This window comes from Typopeltis vanoorti, chromosome 17, assembly GCF_054136105.1.
Source record: "Typopeltis vanoorti isolate ZY-2024b chromosome 17, IOZ_Tvanoo_1.0, whole genome shotgun sequence".
NCBI lineage: Eukaryota > Metazoa > Arthropoda > Arachnida > Uropygi > Thelyphonidae > Typopeltis > Typopeltis vanoorti.
The window spans coordinates 72,083,880-72,101,272 of NC_143565.1; the positions used below are offsets into that span (position 1 = coordinate 72,083,880).

The window sequence follows — 17,393 nt, forward strand, 5'->3', positions numbered from 1 at the left end:
TCATGACGCTAGTCTATCCCGTACACAAATGCCTTCAGATTCACCCGCTTACGAAGGATATTTTTGGATAAGCAACGCAGGAAGTTCACGTGCTTCCCAGTCGCTAAAAAAAAAAAAAAGAACGAATAAAAAAAGTATTTTTGAGAGCATCCACTTTTCTCTTTTATAAAACGGTTTGATGAGAGTCTTGTGACTGAATCTAAGTCTCCCTGTGTTACCCACTGCATTTCTTCAGACTTCGCTGCTGGTAGAAATGTGTGGAATTTGCGGTTGAATTGTTTTCTGATAGTTGTCAGGTGAAGATTTCATATGAAGATTTAAATTTTAATTTTGATCGAAATATGCATTTGACGAAGAACGTGAATGAGATATATTAATCACGGAAGCTTGCTTATAATAAGGGAAATAGAGAAGTAAATTAATTGTAGATATTTTCTCAACAAAGGTTTTATCAAATTTACCCTGAAGATACGAATGCAGAAGGTTTTAATCCCATTGTAGTTCAGTAAGCCACATTTCAGGGAAACAGCTATAATCATTATACTTCATTAAAATAATAGATATATATTTTGAATATTATCATTTTGTATACAATGCCAATATTAAAGTTGTTTAATTAAAATAATCTTTAAAACTCTAATTATAATCAATATGTAATTTAGATTAGAGTGAATATTATTTTTAAACAATTCTAACACCTTTTATTATTTATCATGTTGGGCAAGAAATGAATTGAACATTTGTATTAACGTGTTTCGCAAATTAATTTTTTCGGATTATTAACATAATCAATCTTGGACGTAAGTGTTAGAGGTTATTCTTTATGCACTTTTTGAACATTTTTAAATAACTATTATGGATACAATTAAACTTTTGACTAATCTGATTGTATTCATAATCAGGCGTCTTCTTTATTTACGTAGCATGTTCTTTTTGTTATTTTTAACAGACGTTATACACTACCATTTTATGGCTGTAAACGTTACGGTAATTAAAAATAAGTATTTAACAAATTAATTCAGTGATGTTCCAAAGATCGGCTACATGTAGAACTCTTTAGCCGGCCTTGGGCAACTTACCCACTTTTCCACCATGTAGCTAACTTGTCCAAGGTTCAAAATTAAAAAAAAAAAAAAATCTGTCTATTTACAAACCTTTGATTTTTTTTAAAAAAAAATGCATAAATGACTTTTGCCCTTGGCACTAAAAACATCATCTCTGGATGGTTCACTGTATTTTATTATTTCGATAATAATTTGATTATTTATTTATTTTTACGGTCTTTTTGGTATTTTGTTTAAAGAAACATTTCACGTTAACTTTTCTACTGAATCAATACTTTTTTTTCTTTTTTCGTTATGCAATTCAGAACTTACAAAATCCACAGTTTCTTATACGAACTTTAAGAAGGCATTAAATACAAACAAAAGTCTTCTTTAGCTACGTAGTTTGCTGCTAGTTGATATTTTTAGCAGTTCGTGGTACTTGCGATGGTCTCATTGTACTTTACTTTGTGGCAACGATGTTTTGTCAGCTCTGCGCCTATTCAGGACACGGTAGTCCTAGCTACTGCCAATTTACGTATATATGATGGTGCAAGAGACACCTAAAAATAAAAAAAAAAAGAGTTAACATTTATCGCTTGGTGGTGCCATCTATGTTCGAATGTGTGTATTAACATGTCGGTTTTTTCTTTATCACCGCAACAAGTGAGATGGATAAAATATTCCTGATGAAAATGAATAATGTATGAAAAACAAATTATAAATAGGAAATGAAAATGCAGATCAGTCAGTTTAGTTGTTCAGTAATTGACTAACTACTGTAGAAAGGAAATAGTTAAAAATACGAATCAGTTAGTTGCTCACATTTTGATGTCACTGGAGTTTTAAGCATGAAGCCTTCTGCTAAAAGAAATGATAGGGACGCAAGCACCCTTTCCACACAGGGTTAGTAGGACAAACACAAACATCCATGCCGCGGGATTCGAACCTACAGCCGCTTGGCTGGAGATTGGATACGCTAACCATTCACTGTACTTAAATGAAGATTCGACATTATCGTGGCGTCCATCTATGAATATTTAAGTAAGAAAATGTTTCGGAATTATCCTATTGATTTAATTATTTCAGAAATAAACCCGCAATAATCGCATGTATGTAATTATTAGTTAATTTCTGATTTATGAGGATCAAAATCACTATTTCCAATTCAGTTATGACCATCGTATTCCGTAGTACTTTTTAAATATTTCATTTAATTGCATCTGACTTTTAGCAACAGTCTACTGTTCATATTCACTCAAAGATACTTGGAAATGTACAGCACCTTTTCCTAACGTCAAGTTTCCAATTTTCGCTTTAAAAAATATTGTAAATACTTTACTAGTTTCGATATGATATAGTAAAGGATGCCTTTGAAAAATTTACGTAAAATACAAATTGTATTTAATTTATTTATTTGGTTTTAGCAAAAATATTTAACGTAATACAGTTTTCCTCTCGTTAAAAGTTGAGCGTGACATATAACCTCGTTTTATAATGAGGTTTAACAGTTTTAAAATTATTTTTCAATAGGCAAATACATGTGCACAACAAGGATCAATTTATTTAAGACCAGTTATAGCGTTGTTTAGATTCATCATATGCACTCAGTGGAACTTCATTAGTAATTCTTATTCGACGAAAGATTCGATGTTATGAATCTGCTCGGACCACTGATGATTAGTCAGCTTTCCCTTTGAAAAATGTGAACCTGCTGTTGTAGAAAGTTGGAAATTTGTGGAAATAAAGTTAAGACTATTCGGCAATCAGCGATATACACACACTTAATAAAAAAAAGAGAAAAAAAGTTTTGAAAGGAATTCAGGAGATACTCGAATTTCCTGTATACTGGGGAAAGGGCACGATGCAGCTGAGTACAGTAGCTCAAATAACTAGCTACACTCGTTCCTTGATATAATTCCAATTATCATGTGAGTATTAAGGTTTTATTTCTCATTTATTAGTTTATTAATCGTCTTCTTCCTTTTACATATTAGGCCTAGTGGCCAGTTTCGAAACAGGAAATTCCACGAAATAGGTGAGTCAGTCTTTATTCCAGGAGTACCCTATGTCTGTAGATGCGTGTGTTCACGGGGCCGGTTTGCCTTTTCTGGGGAACGAAAAACTCGAGTTTCCGGGTGAGAAAAATCCCATACCTTCGTATGATTAGTTTATTAATATTGTTATTCATTATCATGTATTGGCACATTTAAAAAAAATAAAAAATGTGCCAAGACGAGAGTGTAGTCTCGTGGTAATTTTCATTCCGCTAGATATGGGGACAGAAGAACGATCATTTGAGTTTCGATTTTAGTCGCTGCGATTTCGTACACTTTTATTAAGTTACTCAGGTTTGGCGAGTGAGTTTTTTTCCTGAAAAAAAATTCAGGTTTTTAATCTCGGGACTCATAAATTGAGCAGAACTCATTGGTTATTCATAAAGCAATGCTAGTTAAGATTCTTATTATTATTATGGTTCTACAGCTCAAATCGTTCCATGGAGGGATTTGTGACTCCAACCCTGTCTGTCCAGGTCCTTACTACTTTAGTTTGGACATTGCAAACTGGTGTGGCTATTTTGACTAAAGTATCTATTCATCTGGTTCTCGATTTGTGTCTTGGTCTTTCACCAAGAATTTTACTATTTATAGTCTTGTGAAGAATGCTACCATTTTCCATACGAAAAACATGTCCTGTCCACAGCAAATTTTTGAGCTTAATTGAAAATATATTAAAGATTCTTTAGAGAGTTGATATAACTGATCGTTGTATATAATCCACCAGAGACCAAACCATTATCATTCACTGGGTGAAATATATTTTTTTCTACGTAATTTCTTTTCAAAAACTGAAATCGAATTCTCTACCTTCGCTGTAAATATCCAAATTTCAAATCGATAGGTAATAATTGGACGAATCATCGATTCAGATATTTCAACTTTAGTCTTCGAATAAATACTTTTGAACTGAGTATACACGAGATAGAATAAAAAGCCTGATTAGCCTTCTTTATTCGATTCTACAATTTGATTTGGCTTATGATCATTACACTTACATATTTGAATTGTTCCACTTTTTCTATTTCAGTGTTCCCAAGTTTCACACTTGTATTAATTAACTGATTTTGCCTAGTATTAATCTTTATTTTAGCTAATTTTTAGTCCTGTATGAATGCTGACTTTTCTAATCACAATTTTTTTTCTTTTTTTTCTACATTCTGTTTGGTTCTTGTATATGCTACAATCTGAAATGATTTGTTTATTATTGTCTTTAGATTATATTGGCAATGATAATGTATTCCAGAATTAAGTTAAAGTACTTGAGCTAGACTATCATTTTGTTTTAATCCTTGAGTTATTGGACCTGTTATATCATTTTGTATTTTAACCTGTGCTTCTGAATTTCTATTGTTAATCTTTTAAGTTATATTAGTTTATCTAGTATTTCAAAGTATATCGTAATCTCATATAATTTCCCTGTGCTAATACTCGAATATGTTTATTGGAAATCAATAAAATCTGATTAATATTTATATCGAATTCCCAAACTCGTATGTAACTGATCAACTGTCCTTCTTGAAACCTGAAACCAATTATCTTCTCCATAAGCGGATTTAATCAGCTCTTCGAAACAGAAATAAATATTTTATATGTTGTACGCATCTGTGACAAAACAGTTTGTGTAATTTCCACAAACTGTTTTGTCGTTTTATCTGTTCCTCGGATTTCTTGTTCCTGAATGAATGAGTATATCGTTAAGTTTTTACCTTGATGGTAGCTCTACAGATTCATTGAGCTGCTATGAGTTGGTTAAGAAGTAATATGTCTAGTAATCTCATGATAATATTCTCTCCATCTGTTTTTTATTTCTTATATTTTTATAACTATATACTATTAAATTATATTGATTTATTGATTCTACCAATTTAATTCGGATCTAACATCAAAGATTTATTTTCTAAAAGGCACCACGAGTATATGGCACTTGGCTCCGCAGAATTTGGATCGCTCTCATCGACAGAAGGGCTCAATATTGTTAGGGGCAATGGATCCGGAATGCAATCACTTGATTGGTTTGGAAGCGGCAGCATTCTCATTTCAGATAAGAAATAGCAAAATTGTGTTACAGTCATGCACCGAGCCGCAAGATTATACCAATGAATAGGGGAATTCTCTCTGCACAAGAGGAAAACAACCTCTGTAATCGATATGTAAGTTATCATATTAATCAACAATAAATACGGACTATGTATGTAAAAATTGTTTTACTCATAAAGGTTTCGCCTGGTGTATTATAATCTTCTTCATTGTTAATATTCTAAATATGGAACAAAAATCACAAACCTATATGCCAGATTAACAACAGAAGCAATCAGATCTATTTTAGATTAGAACGATGTATGGATGTATCTTTTGAGATAAATACATTATATCAAATGTATTTAGATTAGTGCAAAGTTGTAATGATCACAGCTTTCCATAAGGCAGTGGTTCTTAACCTTTTAGTAGTCGCAGCCCCCTAAGTATCTTAAAATATTTTCTCGGCCCCATAGTTTCTAGTAACATAATAATAATTAAACTTTAAAAAAATCAATCAATATTAGATCAAGATGAAATCAATATTAGATTATTTTATCTTAAATGAAAAGACATCAAAGTTTTCGTTAGATGTTAGAGTTTACAGAGAATATGAAATAAGCAGTGACCACTTCCTCGTTAAAATAAAATTAAGATTACCACCTAAATGGCTACAAGTAACAAGAACAGAAAGAAAATTTAAAGCATTTGTTTATAAAAGTAGACTATTAAATGACACAAATATACAATGGCTATATGAACAAAGAATTAACCAATATCTAGATAAAATAAAACAAAATGAAGAAATAGAAATAGAATGGCTTAATATAAAAACGATACTAAATGAAAGCTTAGGAAAGACCAAAAAATTCAATAAAAGGAAAAAACTGAAGATTTGGGATGATACAACCAAAGAAATAATCAAAATGAAAAAAGAAGCCTATCACAAATGGTTAAGCAGTAAAAGATGAGAAGATGAAATAGAATATAAAAGAATAAGAGCCATAGCTAAAAGAGAAGTCAGAAAAAGACATAAAGAATCATGGAACAAATTCATTTCTAATTTAGAACATGATTTACATAAAATAAGAACAATGTATATAAAATTTTGAAACACCTAAATGCAGATACCAAAGAAAACATAAAATTAAACACCGAATTGAAATTAGAAGAATTTCTAAATTTCTACACAGAATTATGGAAAGATAAATAGTTTAAAAAAGACAACTGGCAAACATTTAATGAAAATGAAAAGGAAATAACTAAAGAATAATTAGAAATAAGCCTGAAAGAAACAAGAAACGGATAATCAGCTGGAGAAGATAAGCTAGGTTCAGAACTATATAAATATGCAGGAACAAGATTCAATGAGAGACTTCTATTATTTTTAAATAAAATGTATGCAACTGGTAACCCCCCCCCCATAAAAGATTCAACGATGACTTCTAAGACCAGAACAGACCACGCCAGGCCTAAAACCTTGATATGCATGATGATGATGATGATGATGATGAAAATAAAATAAAATAAAATAAAATAAAATAAAATAGTGGTTTAGTTACTGATTGTAATGACAAAAAAAAATCAGAAAACAGAAATCAACATTACTTAAATATTACTGTAAAAACTCCAGGAAATTTATTTGATTTAGGAAATCAAATAACGTTCTTTGTTTGCTCAATTTAAAAGGGGGTAAATTTTAAGAAATAACAAATCAGTATTACAACACTGAAAGTTTCGAAAACTAATTGCACTCAAGTAGCACTTAACGTTGTTAAAGTTTTATGCATTCGTACTGGTATTGTTTAACACTAGAGAGTCACATCTATCAGAGGTTCCCACGTCCAGTAGGCAGATGTCACTACTGGCAGTGTTGCCAGCAGCGAAAAGTCGACTTGTCGCGCCACCACAAAAGAAACTACTGCATTAAACTGCATACTTCAGATTACTAATACAAAACGATACAAGCTTGAAACAAAGTAAAATAAAGAACAAAAAAATAATTATTTTAAGAGATTTCAAAATTTTAAAAACTAGAAACGTTCTATAAATTTTCCTCGTCCCCCTAGGGATTGGCGTCCCACCGGTTAAGAATCACTCCCATAAGGAACTTGCTCTTGTGAAGATATACTTCTAGAGAACTTTAGGTTTATCATACTCTGCAAATTCAGACTGTTTCGTTCATGATACTTGATGTAAGTTATATATATATAATAACTACACAGTTGAATACTTTTTACTTCCTGAGTGGTTGAAGAAATCTTCCCCTTTGTATTTTGATTAAGATGTTGCTCATGAAAGTAGTATTGCAATTCTTTGATAAAAATTAATATTATTATATTTTCTTTTATATACACGTATTTGTCTGTGGGTATATAATGACCCACACACGATAGGTCACAAAACTTATAACAAATTAGCGCAGTGTGTAAGGGTAAGAGGATAAGAAGAAGGCAGGAATCTGTTAACAGTTTTTTTTTTTTTTTTTTGAATAACTGAAGGTTGTAATGTTTGGGGAAGGCGGAATGGATGAGATTGTTCCAATGGACAGAAGTAGATGGGATGAAGGAGGAGGCAGTGAAATTGGGTCGATGAATTTCAAGATGGACTGTGAAAGGGTGTTGGTTAGCAGTGGCTCTTGTTTTAATGATTTTGAAGGAGAGTGGAGGAATAATAGTCGCCTGTTCAGCACAGCATTTTCCATGAAAGTATCTGAAAAGTATGACAGAAACTGAAAGTCTGTGAGAAAGGGATTGAAGTGGGCGTGTGTTAGTGAGGGATCATTTATTATCCGGATTACCCTCTTCCGGATGAAATCGAGCAATCTTAGAGAGGATTTTGGTACACCATCCCAAATATGCTAGCAATATTCCATGGTTGGGCTGATATGGACTTTATATAGTTAATAACTGTGAAGGACATTAGGCTTCTGTGAAGTAGTGTCATGTGCGAAAAAGTACACCAAGTTTTTTGGCGGTTGCAGAAGCTATAGTTGAAATATGTTTATGCCAGGAAAGGTTGAAAGTATAAGTCAGTCCAAGAAGGGATACCCGATTGTATTTTGATATTATTATTATTATTCGTGACACCTCCAAGGAGTCCGAAGATTCATCGCGGGAGAACACCAGCTGTACAACTCTCCGTCTCCGCCACTACCGAACCTCTACTACCAATCAACTACATCAGCGCCATCTACCGCCCACCACCACAACAAGTATTTTTTGTCTGTAAATTGCGTGTGTTCTGAAGGGCCGATTTGTCTGTATGTGGGATGAAAAACCCGAGTTTCGGTAGAAACAAACCCGGCTACCTCCGTATGAGATCGGCTAACTTGCCTTCAATTCTGGGGAGTATTGAAAGTTAGGGGGTTGTAGGCTATTTCTTGCAAGGGATTAGACAGCAGTGAGTGTTGGTGGTGGCATTAAAGTCTACAACGTTATCTTTGCCCCATTGAAATATAGCTAAGATCGGAGTTTGGACATTGGTCGTGTGGATCTTTAGGATTTTAGCACTTGAAACTCCAACTGTAGTAATGTGCCTGTAAAGCAAACAGAGTCAGTCTGGTTAATGCGAGTCCTCACAGCGAGGATATTTGACAGCAATGATGGTGACGATGGGTATCATATAAGGTTCAAATGTATGCGTGTAGAAAAAGTAAGAACAGACGTCCTCTCTTTGGTTTGCGAAAAATAAGGTTACTTCAGAAAACTCCTTCACCTAATTCCTTCCACGTTAATTTTCTTTATGAAATTTTAATTCAAGTTTTGAAAAGTTCAACAATACACCGTCTGTGAAAGTAGTGGCGCTGTGAACGAATTATGTATAAAAATAATAATAGTAAAAAACAACACAATTTGTTTCAACATTCACTTTATTTACTACTGTACCACTATAAGCCAGGGTGTAGTGAAGTGCAGGTACATTAGTCGCCACAACAACACAGCACCACACTGACATCTATTGTCTTCCACAGAAAACGAGAGAAAAAAAAATGGACAGTACATTTCCACTCGTGTATCAAACGTCGACGTCTATATACATGCCTGATTGCTTTAGAAAATCTCACATTGCTGGATACATGAATGACGCAACAATGGCAAGTATTATAGACACGTGATATATTTAGGAACACAAAATACCGGTTGATTCATTTTGATTATGTTTCAACTAAATCTACATCGTGGATGTGATGAAATATTTCACATACATTGCTCATATATTTATATAAGGTAATAGCATAATACATATACATAAAATCTAGATTTGTTTTCCCTTCTATCTGAATAAACTTCTAATTGCAAAAATATCACGGCTTTTGTGCACAGTAAAATGAAAATCATTCATCTTTGATATGTTATAACTGTATACATTATTTATTGATGTATTGACCCTACTTGTGAATTGAGTGATTATATATATTTACAAGTGAAAGCTTTCAGATTTGATTGTAGCCATTCTAAACCCACTGCTCCGGTGATCAGTTTCACTCACGTGCGTACATACACGCGGGTGACACTAATTTTTATAAATATGTAATATATAAACGAAGCAAGAGGTTAAGAATTCACGAACTTTAGATCGAATTTAAAGTGGAAATGCTGTGTGTGTGTGTGTGTGTGTGTGTGTGTGTGTGTGTGTGTGTGTGATCACCAGTTATTGCATCCAACCGGTTTTTTTACTTTTTTTTTTTAATCTGTACAGCCAATTCATTTTTGTGAACAGCCGTACAGATGCCTGTACAGGAATGCTAAATAAATAATTGCTGTAATATTGCAATGATCCGCTATCCAGCTAACTGAAATGTCTTAAATTCCCAGTCAACTCCACTTAATTGGCTTTGAAACTAAACTAAGTTCTTAAACAGAAGATATCATGAAGAGCAGTACATGACAATAAGTTTTAATTCTTATTTATAATTTCCAACAGTTTTATAAATATTTTGTTGTCATTAGCATTAAAATGCCTTTAAAATAAACAAATATTTAATATTTAAAGAAAGAAGAATACTATCGTTCATCTTATAGAGTAACCTGTAATTTAGCGACTACCAAATGAGATCTTATGTCATCGCTTTAACTAAATCGGCTGTTACTACTAAACTTAAGGTTAAACTTAAGGTTATTACTTAAGGCTATTATTAGAGGTTTTCAACATGCTGCACGAGCTTCCTATCTACAGGTACCTTCTCGGTGGAGGAAGGAATTGATGATTTGGGAAATTTTATAAGCATGCAAGTTATTTGATGGAAAATACATCGTTTCTTAGATTTAGTGTATGAATTGGTGTTTTGGTGTATGAACCAATAATCTAATTCCAATCCAACCGACTTGGTGTACGAATCGATGAAGTATGAATTAATTTGTTCCGTAATGATGAGATGATGGAAGTAACATCAATGGAATAACGCCAAATAGAATGATCTCGTTGCCATGATTTATGAGTAAATGAGAATGACGCAAATCCTAATGACCTTATGTGAATGATTTAAGAAGTCGTTTTTATAAAGGTAGGAGTCCTGGAATAGAGAAGTAGCAACGGTGGCATTAAAGAACCAAGCAGGAATATAATTTCAGCGTGCTCCTTATGACATGTTTTTCTACTTAGAATCTAAAGAGAACTCACTGTTCGATGCACTGTGTTTATTTTATTTTATTTTGCAATATTAAGGTCTGAGGGATTGCTGATTCAAATTCTCCACTCCTGGTAAAAAAAAAAAAAAATGCAAGGAATTTTATCACAAAATATCTGTAAAAATTCTGAAACATCAGAGAAAATTTAGGTGAGGAAAAACTGACATCCACTTATCAGTTTTAAATCTTTCCTTTACATTAATGTTGTACAGGGGGAAATAAATTAAGAAATAGAAAGCCCAACTGAAAAGTGTATTGGTCAATATCATTTACGACTGTAGTTTTTCTTTTAGTTCTTATTTTGTGTTTTAATTTCGTCATGTTAGTAATGAATCTGTATAAAAACATCAACAAACAGAATAATTATATGGGAACATTTCTTTACGATTTTTTTTGAGACTTCTTAAAGAGTAAAATATACATATTAAAGACCAATTATATATATATATATATACATATTAAAGACCAATTATATATATATATATATATATATAATAAATTTTTTAACTTGGGGATATTGTATATTAGGATAACCAAGTAATTTTATAAAATTGGTTATTTTAACTCCTAATCCCAAGTATGCAAACAATTAAGTTTGCGCCTGAAACAAAGTTCAAGTCTAAAGATGGTACAACACCAGGGCAACTCATTGTAAAGGTGGGTAAAGATCTGATCACTATTCTTAGTATTTTCCCATAATGTAAAGCACATCTCACTAGAAGATGTATACTGCAATGCATTATGGGTGGGGTCACTACCCAGACCGGTTTCAACCTTTTTTGAGGTCTCCTCGGTGAGTAGCTAGACCCGAAATACCAAGGTTTTAGTAATACGGAGCCTTATCAACTTTACCTATACAAGTTGCTACAAGGTGTTTTTATTTTTAATAAAAATCTCTGGAGGAGATATAGATGTAATAAATTTTTTAACTTGGGGATATTGTATATTATATATATATATATATATATATATTACTCTTTCTTTTTTAGTGGTTGCTTTGTTGATTATTAACAAATCTTGAAGTGCAGTCTAAAACAATTAATATTAAAATATGTAATTAATATTAATGTATCTGTTTTGCATTTCTAAAGTCCTGAAGATCGTGAAGAAATTAAAGTGATTGTAGTAACTGTGAGAACGAACCTGTTGATGCATCAAGATCAGCTTCTCCCCATGAAAAGAATCCAAATCCTATGCTAGTAGTTCTCAAACATCAGCAATTGGTCTCTCTATTGTCTGTCTAAACTTTTTCAAAGATCTATATTTCAATTCAAAAAATTTTCATAAAATACTAAATCTATTTAAAGAAAATTTGATGTTATTTTTATTTATAAATTAATTCACCTATAGTGGTGATTTATTGTTTTTAAATTTAAGTTAAATTAAAATGTACAAAAATAATGAATAAACTTCCTAAAATTACTGTTTTTCTTCTCTCTTTGTAACTTACTATGCTTAATTACCAACACACTACTCATAATGTTGTAGGCTCATACAGTCACTATCCCATATATTAAATTCTTACAAAATATTATCAGGCTTTAAAGATATTAAGTGGAGTTGACTGTCAACGCAGACTTCCGGTGCGTCTGATGTACTGGACGAAACGCCGTATCACAACTTCCGGCCTGCACTTGGTTATATCACAATGGACGGCATGTACTTTGTAGCAGAGATTGACGATCTGTAGTCCATGGTATTGCGCATGTCTTGTAACGTGCACAACTCAAGAGCAAAAGTTTCACAACTGATCACTAGAGGTCACTAGTAGTAGCAGCAATCAAGTTACTATGCGTCACTAGAGATATGTCCTGTGGGTTGCCATGGGTGCATGATGGCGGAGAAAGAGGGCGGAACTATTGGCTTCACGTCACTCGTGTTAACCAGGTCAGGTAGCAGTTGTGGTGATGATGATAAATACTGACGGGATGCTTGGGTAATGGCGAGGGAGTAAGGCTTGGGAGGTGTCTCATAACAGGAGGAGGTGGTTGGGCGGATCGACGATACGTCGCTTGTCGAAACGTGAAGTGAGGTCTTAGTTTCTGAAAAGGAAAATTGAATTATCTTAGCCGATGAAAGTTGAGTGCTTCTTCTTTTTTTTTTTTTTTTAAATGACAACCAGAAGGTCTTCCAAGTTTTAATAGGCTAAGTATGAAAATATTCACAAAAATAGAAATAGGAAAATAATTTTTCATTTATTGATTTAAATTTTTCTGACAGCAAATTCTATTCTCATTTTCATCTTAATTTATTTTTAGCTATGTGAACAAACAAATGTTTCCATATGATATATACGAGTTTATATATGAAAATACTTTTGGTTTTCTCACATGAATTAAAGTGAAGTAATGAAGACACTTCTGGATCAAATTCTGGACTAATTATTTTCATTTGATACACTTCTGATGAAAATAAAAATTTACAAAGTGTAATTTCATTTTAGAAACAATTAAAAAATTTTAATATTTCTTCCATAATATTTTAAGAATATGTTAATCCACCATTTCGTTTCTTGTATATGGAAATATGATTATAGCGAGTGAGTTAAATGTTTGCTGACTGGGCATGGTTGGCATAGCGGATCGACCGTGGATGCGGTGATTAATACCCTTGGAGGGTAATGGATGGCATTCCTGTACCAATGAAGTTTAACTGAGGTTCGGCTGTTGCTGTTACCCCCCTTGGGCGATGAGATTCGAGAGTTTTTGAGTTCGCTCTCTTAAGGTTTTTGCCTTAAGGGAGCAATTTGAGTTTCCGGGGGAAGTGTTCTCCGGCACGGCCCGCTGTGGGGCTTTGTCGGTGAATGATTTTCTTCGGAATTTGAGCGGTTCTGCTCGGTGATGGGGGAGCCCGTCACTGAGTGGAACCAACGCTGAGATATGGACGGTCTTTCGCCCACTATGGAGTGGCCTAGAGATCGTCCGATTTTTTGAGATTTCACCTTTACTTAAACAGTCGGTGATTAATACCCTTGGAGGGTAATGGACGGCAATGCTGTCCCAATGAAGTTTAACTGAGGCTCGGCTGTTGCTGTTACCCCCCGGGGCGCAGAGATTCGAGAGTTTGAGTTCGCTCTCTTAAGGTTTTTGCCTTAAGAAAGCAATTTGAGTCTCCGGGGAAAGTGCTCTCCGGTGAGGGGCTTTGTCGGTGAATGCTTTTCTTCGGAATATGAGCAGTTCTGTTCGGTGGTGGTGGTGGGTGGAAGGCCATCACTGAGTGCAGCCAACGCTGAGATGGACGGTCTTTCGCCCACGATTGAGTGGCCTAGGGATCGTCCGAATTTTTAGAGACGGCTTTACTTTAACATATGTCGGTGATTAATACCCTTGGAGGGTAATGGATGACAATGCTGTAGCCAATGAAGTTCTAACTGAGGCTCGGCTATTGCTGTTACCCTCCTGCCATGATCAGAGCTTTAATAGCTCAATAACACCTTATCCCTACACTGTCCTCTACAGATAACGGGGAAGATGAAAAGCATTCTTGCTTCTTCCCTTTAAGCCAGTCCTTATAAGGATGTTTGCTGGCGGTTTTTTAAAGCGATGATGTCTGACGTGCGGGATTTTGATAGTTGATATAAAATGTGATTCAAGTAATTTTGACTAGTAAATTGACTAATAGTAAGTAGTTTTATTATTATAATCAATCGGTTTATTTTTTCAAAGAGGTCCAAAGAATCAGCTAAGTAGGTAAGTCAACAAATTTCAAAACAAGGGCGATACGCTAGGCCTACTGCCATTAGTATCGCCATTGTTTCATTGCTTAATTTACTTCATTAGAAACTGTCTATTATTACTACTGTGGAAAGGGAAAGTCATGTCCTGCTCTACAGAACAAGGCTTGGGTCTAACCATGGATGCACCGTACGAAGAATTTAATTTTAAACACTTCTGGCAATATTTAAGCATGTAGGCAATCTGCTTCACACAAAATGGCCAGGAAAAGTTGTAGTTCATGAAATAAAAGAAGTTGATACAGATGACTCTCAATTCTTAGAACTTCTTCAAGACAGCGCTAGCGAAATAGCAACAACTGCTGAGGATAATCCTCTTACTGACCACACCGATTATCAGGAGGGTCATGCTCGCAAAAAACGCAAAACTGCAGCCTCTGAACCACCTAATGCGGATGAAATGGAAGAAGATGGCCCTGTTCCGGACTCTCCTACCTCCTCAAGGGAAAAGATACCCCCGATTATTCTGCGTGAAAATAATAATGGATGTCACTAAGGACTACGATGTACAACTCACAGATCTCATACAGCCAAGCGAATGTCACAGACGGTATTAAAATCCACTCCAGGACAATGATGGATTACCGACGGTTAACCTCTGAATTGAATACCAGAGGTATTCAGTGGCGCACGTTTTCACTAGTATCAGAAAAAAAACCTCAAGGTAGTGATTAGAGGTGTATCTGAAGATGCTTCAACAGAAGAAATCACTGCAGATCTACACCAGCAAGATTTACAACCCGTAAAGGTCAGCAGAATGACTAGGAGAGACAGGAATCCAATGTCACTGGTATTAGTACAGCTCAGTCAAACCTACAAGGACATATATGATCTGACGTCCATCTGTGGACTGAAAATCACTATAGAACCAGTAAGGAAAAGGGCTTCAACAAGGCAATGCTACAGATGTCAGAAGTTTGGTCACGCCCAGAAAATGTGCAAGGCTGAATTTAAATGCTTAAAAGGTGGGGGTCAGCCACCCAACAAATACATGCTCTAAGCCAAAATCCACCCCAGGCTAAATGTGCCAACTGTGGCGGTCCTCACACTGCCAACTACAGAGGAATCGCGCACAATCCAAGAAATAGAATACCAGAAGAAGGAACATACTCTTCCTCTCTTAGCTCACACCTACGTCAGAGACTACCTCACAGCCTCCTAAAGATCAACAAAAAGGGTCAGAAGTCCCTAAAATAACAACTCAGAAACAATAGTCTAGGACTTATGCGGATGTAACTCGCCCTAAACAGACATCCCCAGAACAGCATATCCCATCCAAATCTGACAGCTATCATTACCTCTTTCTTGGCAAATATGCTGTTGGATTTTAACAGATCCAACCCCTCACCATGTTCTACAAATAGATTTCTGAAGGACACACAAGTCATTATCTCAGCGCTCACTCATGAACAGAAATAAAATAAAACCAGATTCTTTACAGATCATAGCATGGAATGCGAACCGATTAAGAGGTAGAATCTTGGAGCTCCGGGTGTTCGCCTAAAGACGTCAGCCAGATATACTCTTGATGAATGAAACCCATCTCCGACCATTAGATAATCCCAAAATAAATGGTTACCAGATGTACAGAACTGACATATTATCCTGCAGAGGAGGTGGCACTGCTATTTACATTAAAAATTACATCAATCATCACTCTATAAACATTCCACCCACCATTAATCTTGAGATTACAGGCATAGAAATTCCCACGTACACGGTGGGCAAACTAAAGATTTTCGCAGCATATAATCCTCCGCAAAAAACATTACTGTTTTCAGATCTGAACTGTGTACTGATCAACAGGAAGCCTGTCATCATGGCTGGCGACTTAAATGTCAAGAATCCTATCTGGAATAGTCGTTCCAAAAATAAAAATGGTCACATCCTCGTTAACTACTCTGGATCCAACAATGTGGTTGTGGCAGGCCCCACAGCGCCTACCCATCCCAACACATACGGTCGGGCTGATGTACTAGACATAACTATCCTACAGAATGTAAGACTCCAGTACAGTGTAGTGACTCTAAATGATCTCTCATCTGACTACAATCCCATTCTATAAAAGCTGGGAAACCAGGATAACCTGTCTCCCCTCCCCCACTTATATATACCTTGGGATAAGCTATCCAAAGTATTCCCAAAATATATCTGTCCTGTTCCATTGATTAAATCCACAGAGGAAATTGAAACAGCTATAAAGGATCAAACTAAACAAATCAACACTGCCGTTGCAGCAGTAACTATTTCCAGAACTACCCCCAGATCTAACCACTTGCCAGAAGACATTATGAACTTGATCAGAGAAAAGAATAGAGCAAGAAAAAGATATCACAACACGCGAGCACCTTAAGATAAAAGAATCTTGAACAGATTCAACTCTGGAGTTAGAGATGCCCTCACAGCGCACAGAAATCGGGTTCTATTTCTCCTGACAATCACTCCATATGGAATCTTATCAAAAACATCAAGAATAAAAACAAACCTCTTCCTCCTCTCCAAACAGATACTGGCCTTATTCATACCGACGCAGACAAAGCCGAGGCAATAGTAACATCTCTAGAAAAGCAATGCAAACCCTCATATGACCATCTCGACTTCAATCACATATACAAGGTTCATCGACATGTCAGATCTTCGCTCAAACTTTCTGTCACATGCTCTAGTCAAATTGTACCCACATCACCTGTAGAATTATACGACATAATCAAGAAGCGTAAAAACAAAAAGGCTCCTGGACCTGATGGAATCACAAACAGAGTGATAAAACTACTACCCCACACAGCTATTGTGCATTTGACTAACATTATAAACTCCATCTTACACTACAAATATTTTACTCCCCACTGGAAACTAGCAGATGTAATCCCAATCCATAAACCTGGAAAAGACCCGCGATCACTCAAAACTA

The 17,393-nt window shown here is 34.9% G+C and overlaps 1 protein-coding gene and 1 long non-coding RNA gene across 2 annotated transcripts in view; one reads left to right on the forward strand and one right to left on the reverse strand.

Moving 5' to 3' along the window:
• Positions 1-192: 192 nt before the first annotated feature.
• On the forward strand, positions 193-11,941 carry LOC150097484 (uncharacterized). The gene is made up of 3 exons (XR_016549659.1): positions 193-296; positions 5,008-5,253; positions 11,841-11,941. It is a non-coding gene; the product is annotated as an uncharacterized LOC150097484 (long non-coding RNA).
• A 437-nt stretch (positions 11,942-12,378) lies between these two features.
• LOC150097485 (transcription factor GATA-6-like) overlaps positions 12,379-17,393 on the reverse strand; it is a 77,616-nt gene continuing 72,601 nt past the window's right edge. Inside the window, exon 6 of the mRNA XM_090406936.1 lies at positions 12,379-12,791. Within this exon, the coding sequence (XP_090263062.1) occupies positions 12,538-12,791 (254 nt within the window). The 3' untranslated portion in view covers positions 12,379-12,537. The remainder of the gene's footprint in view (positions 12,792-17,393) is intronic.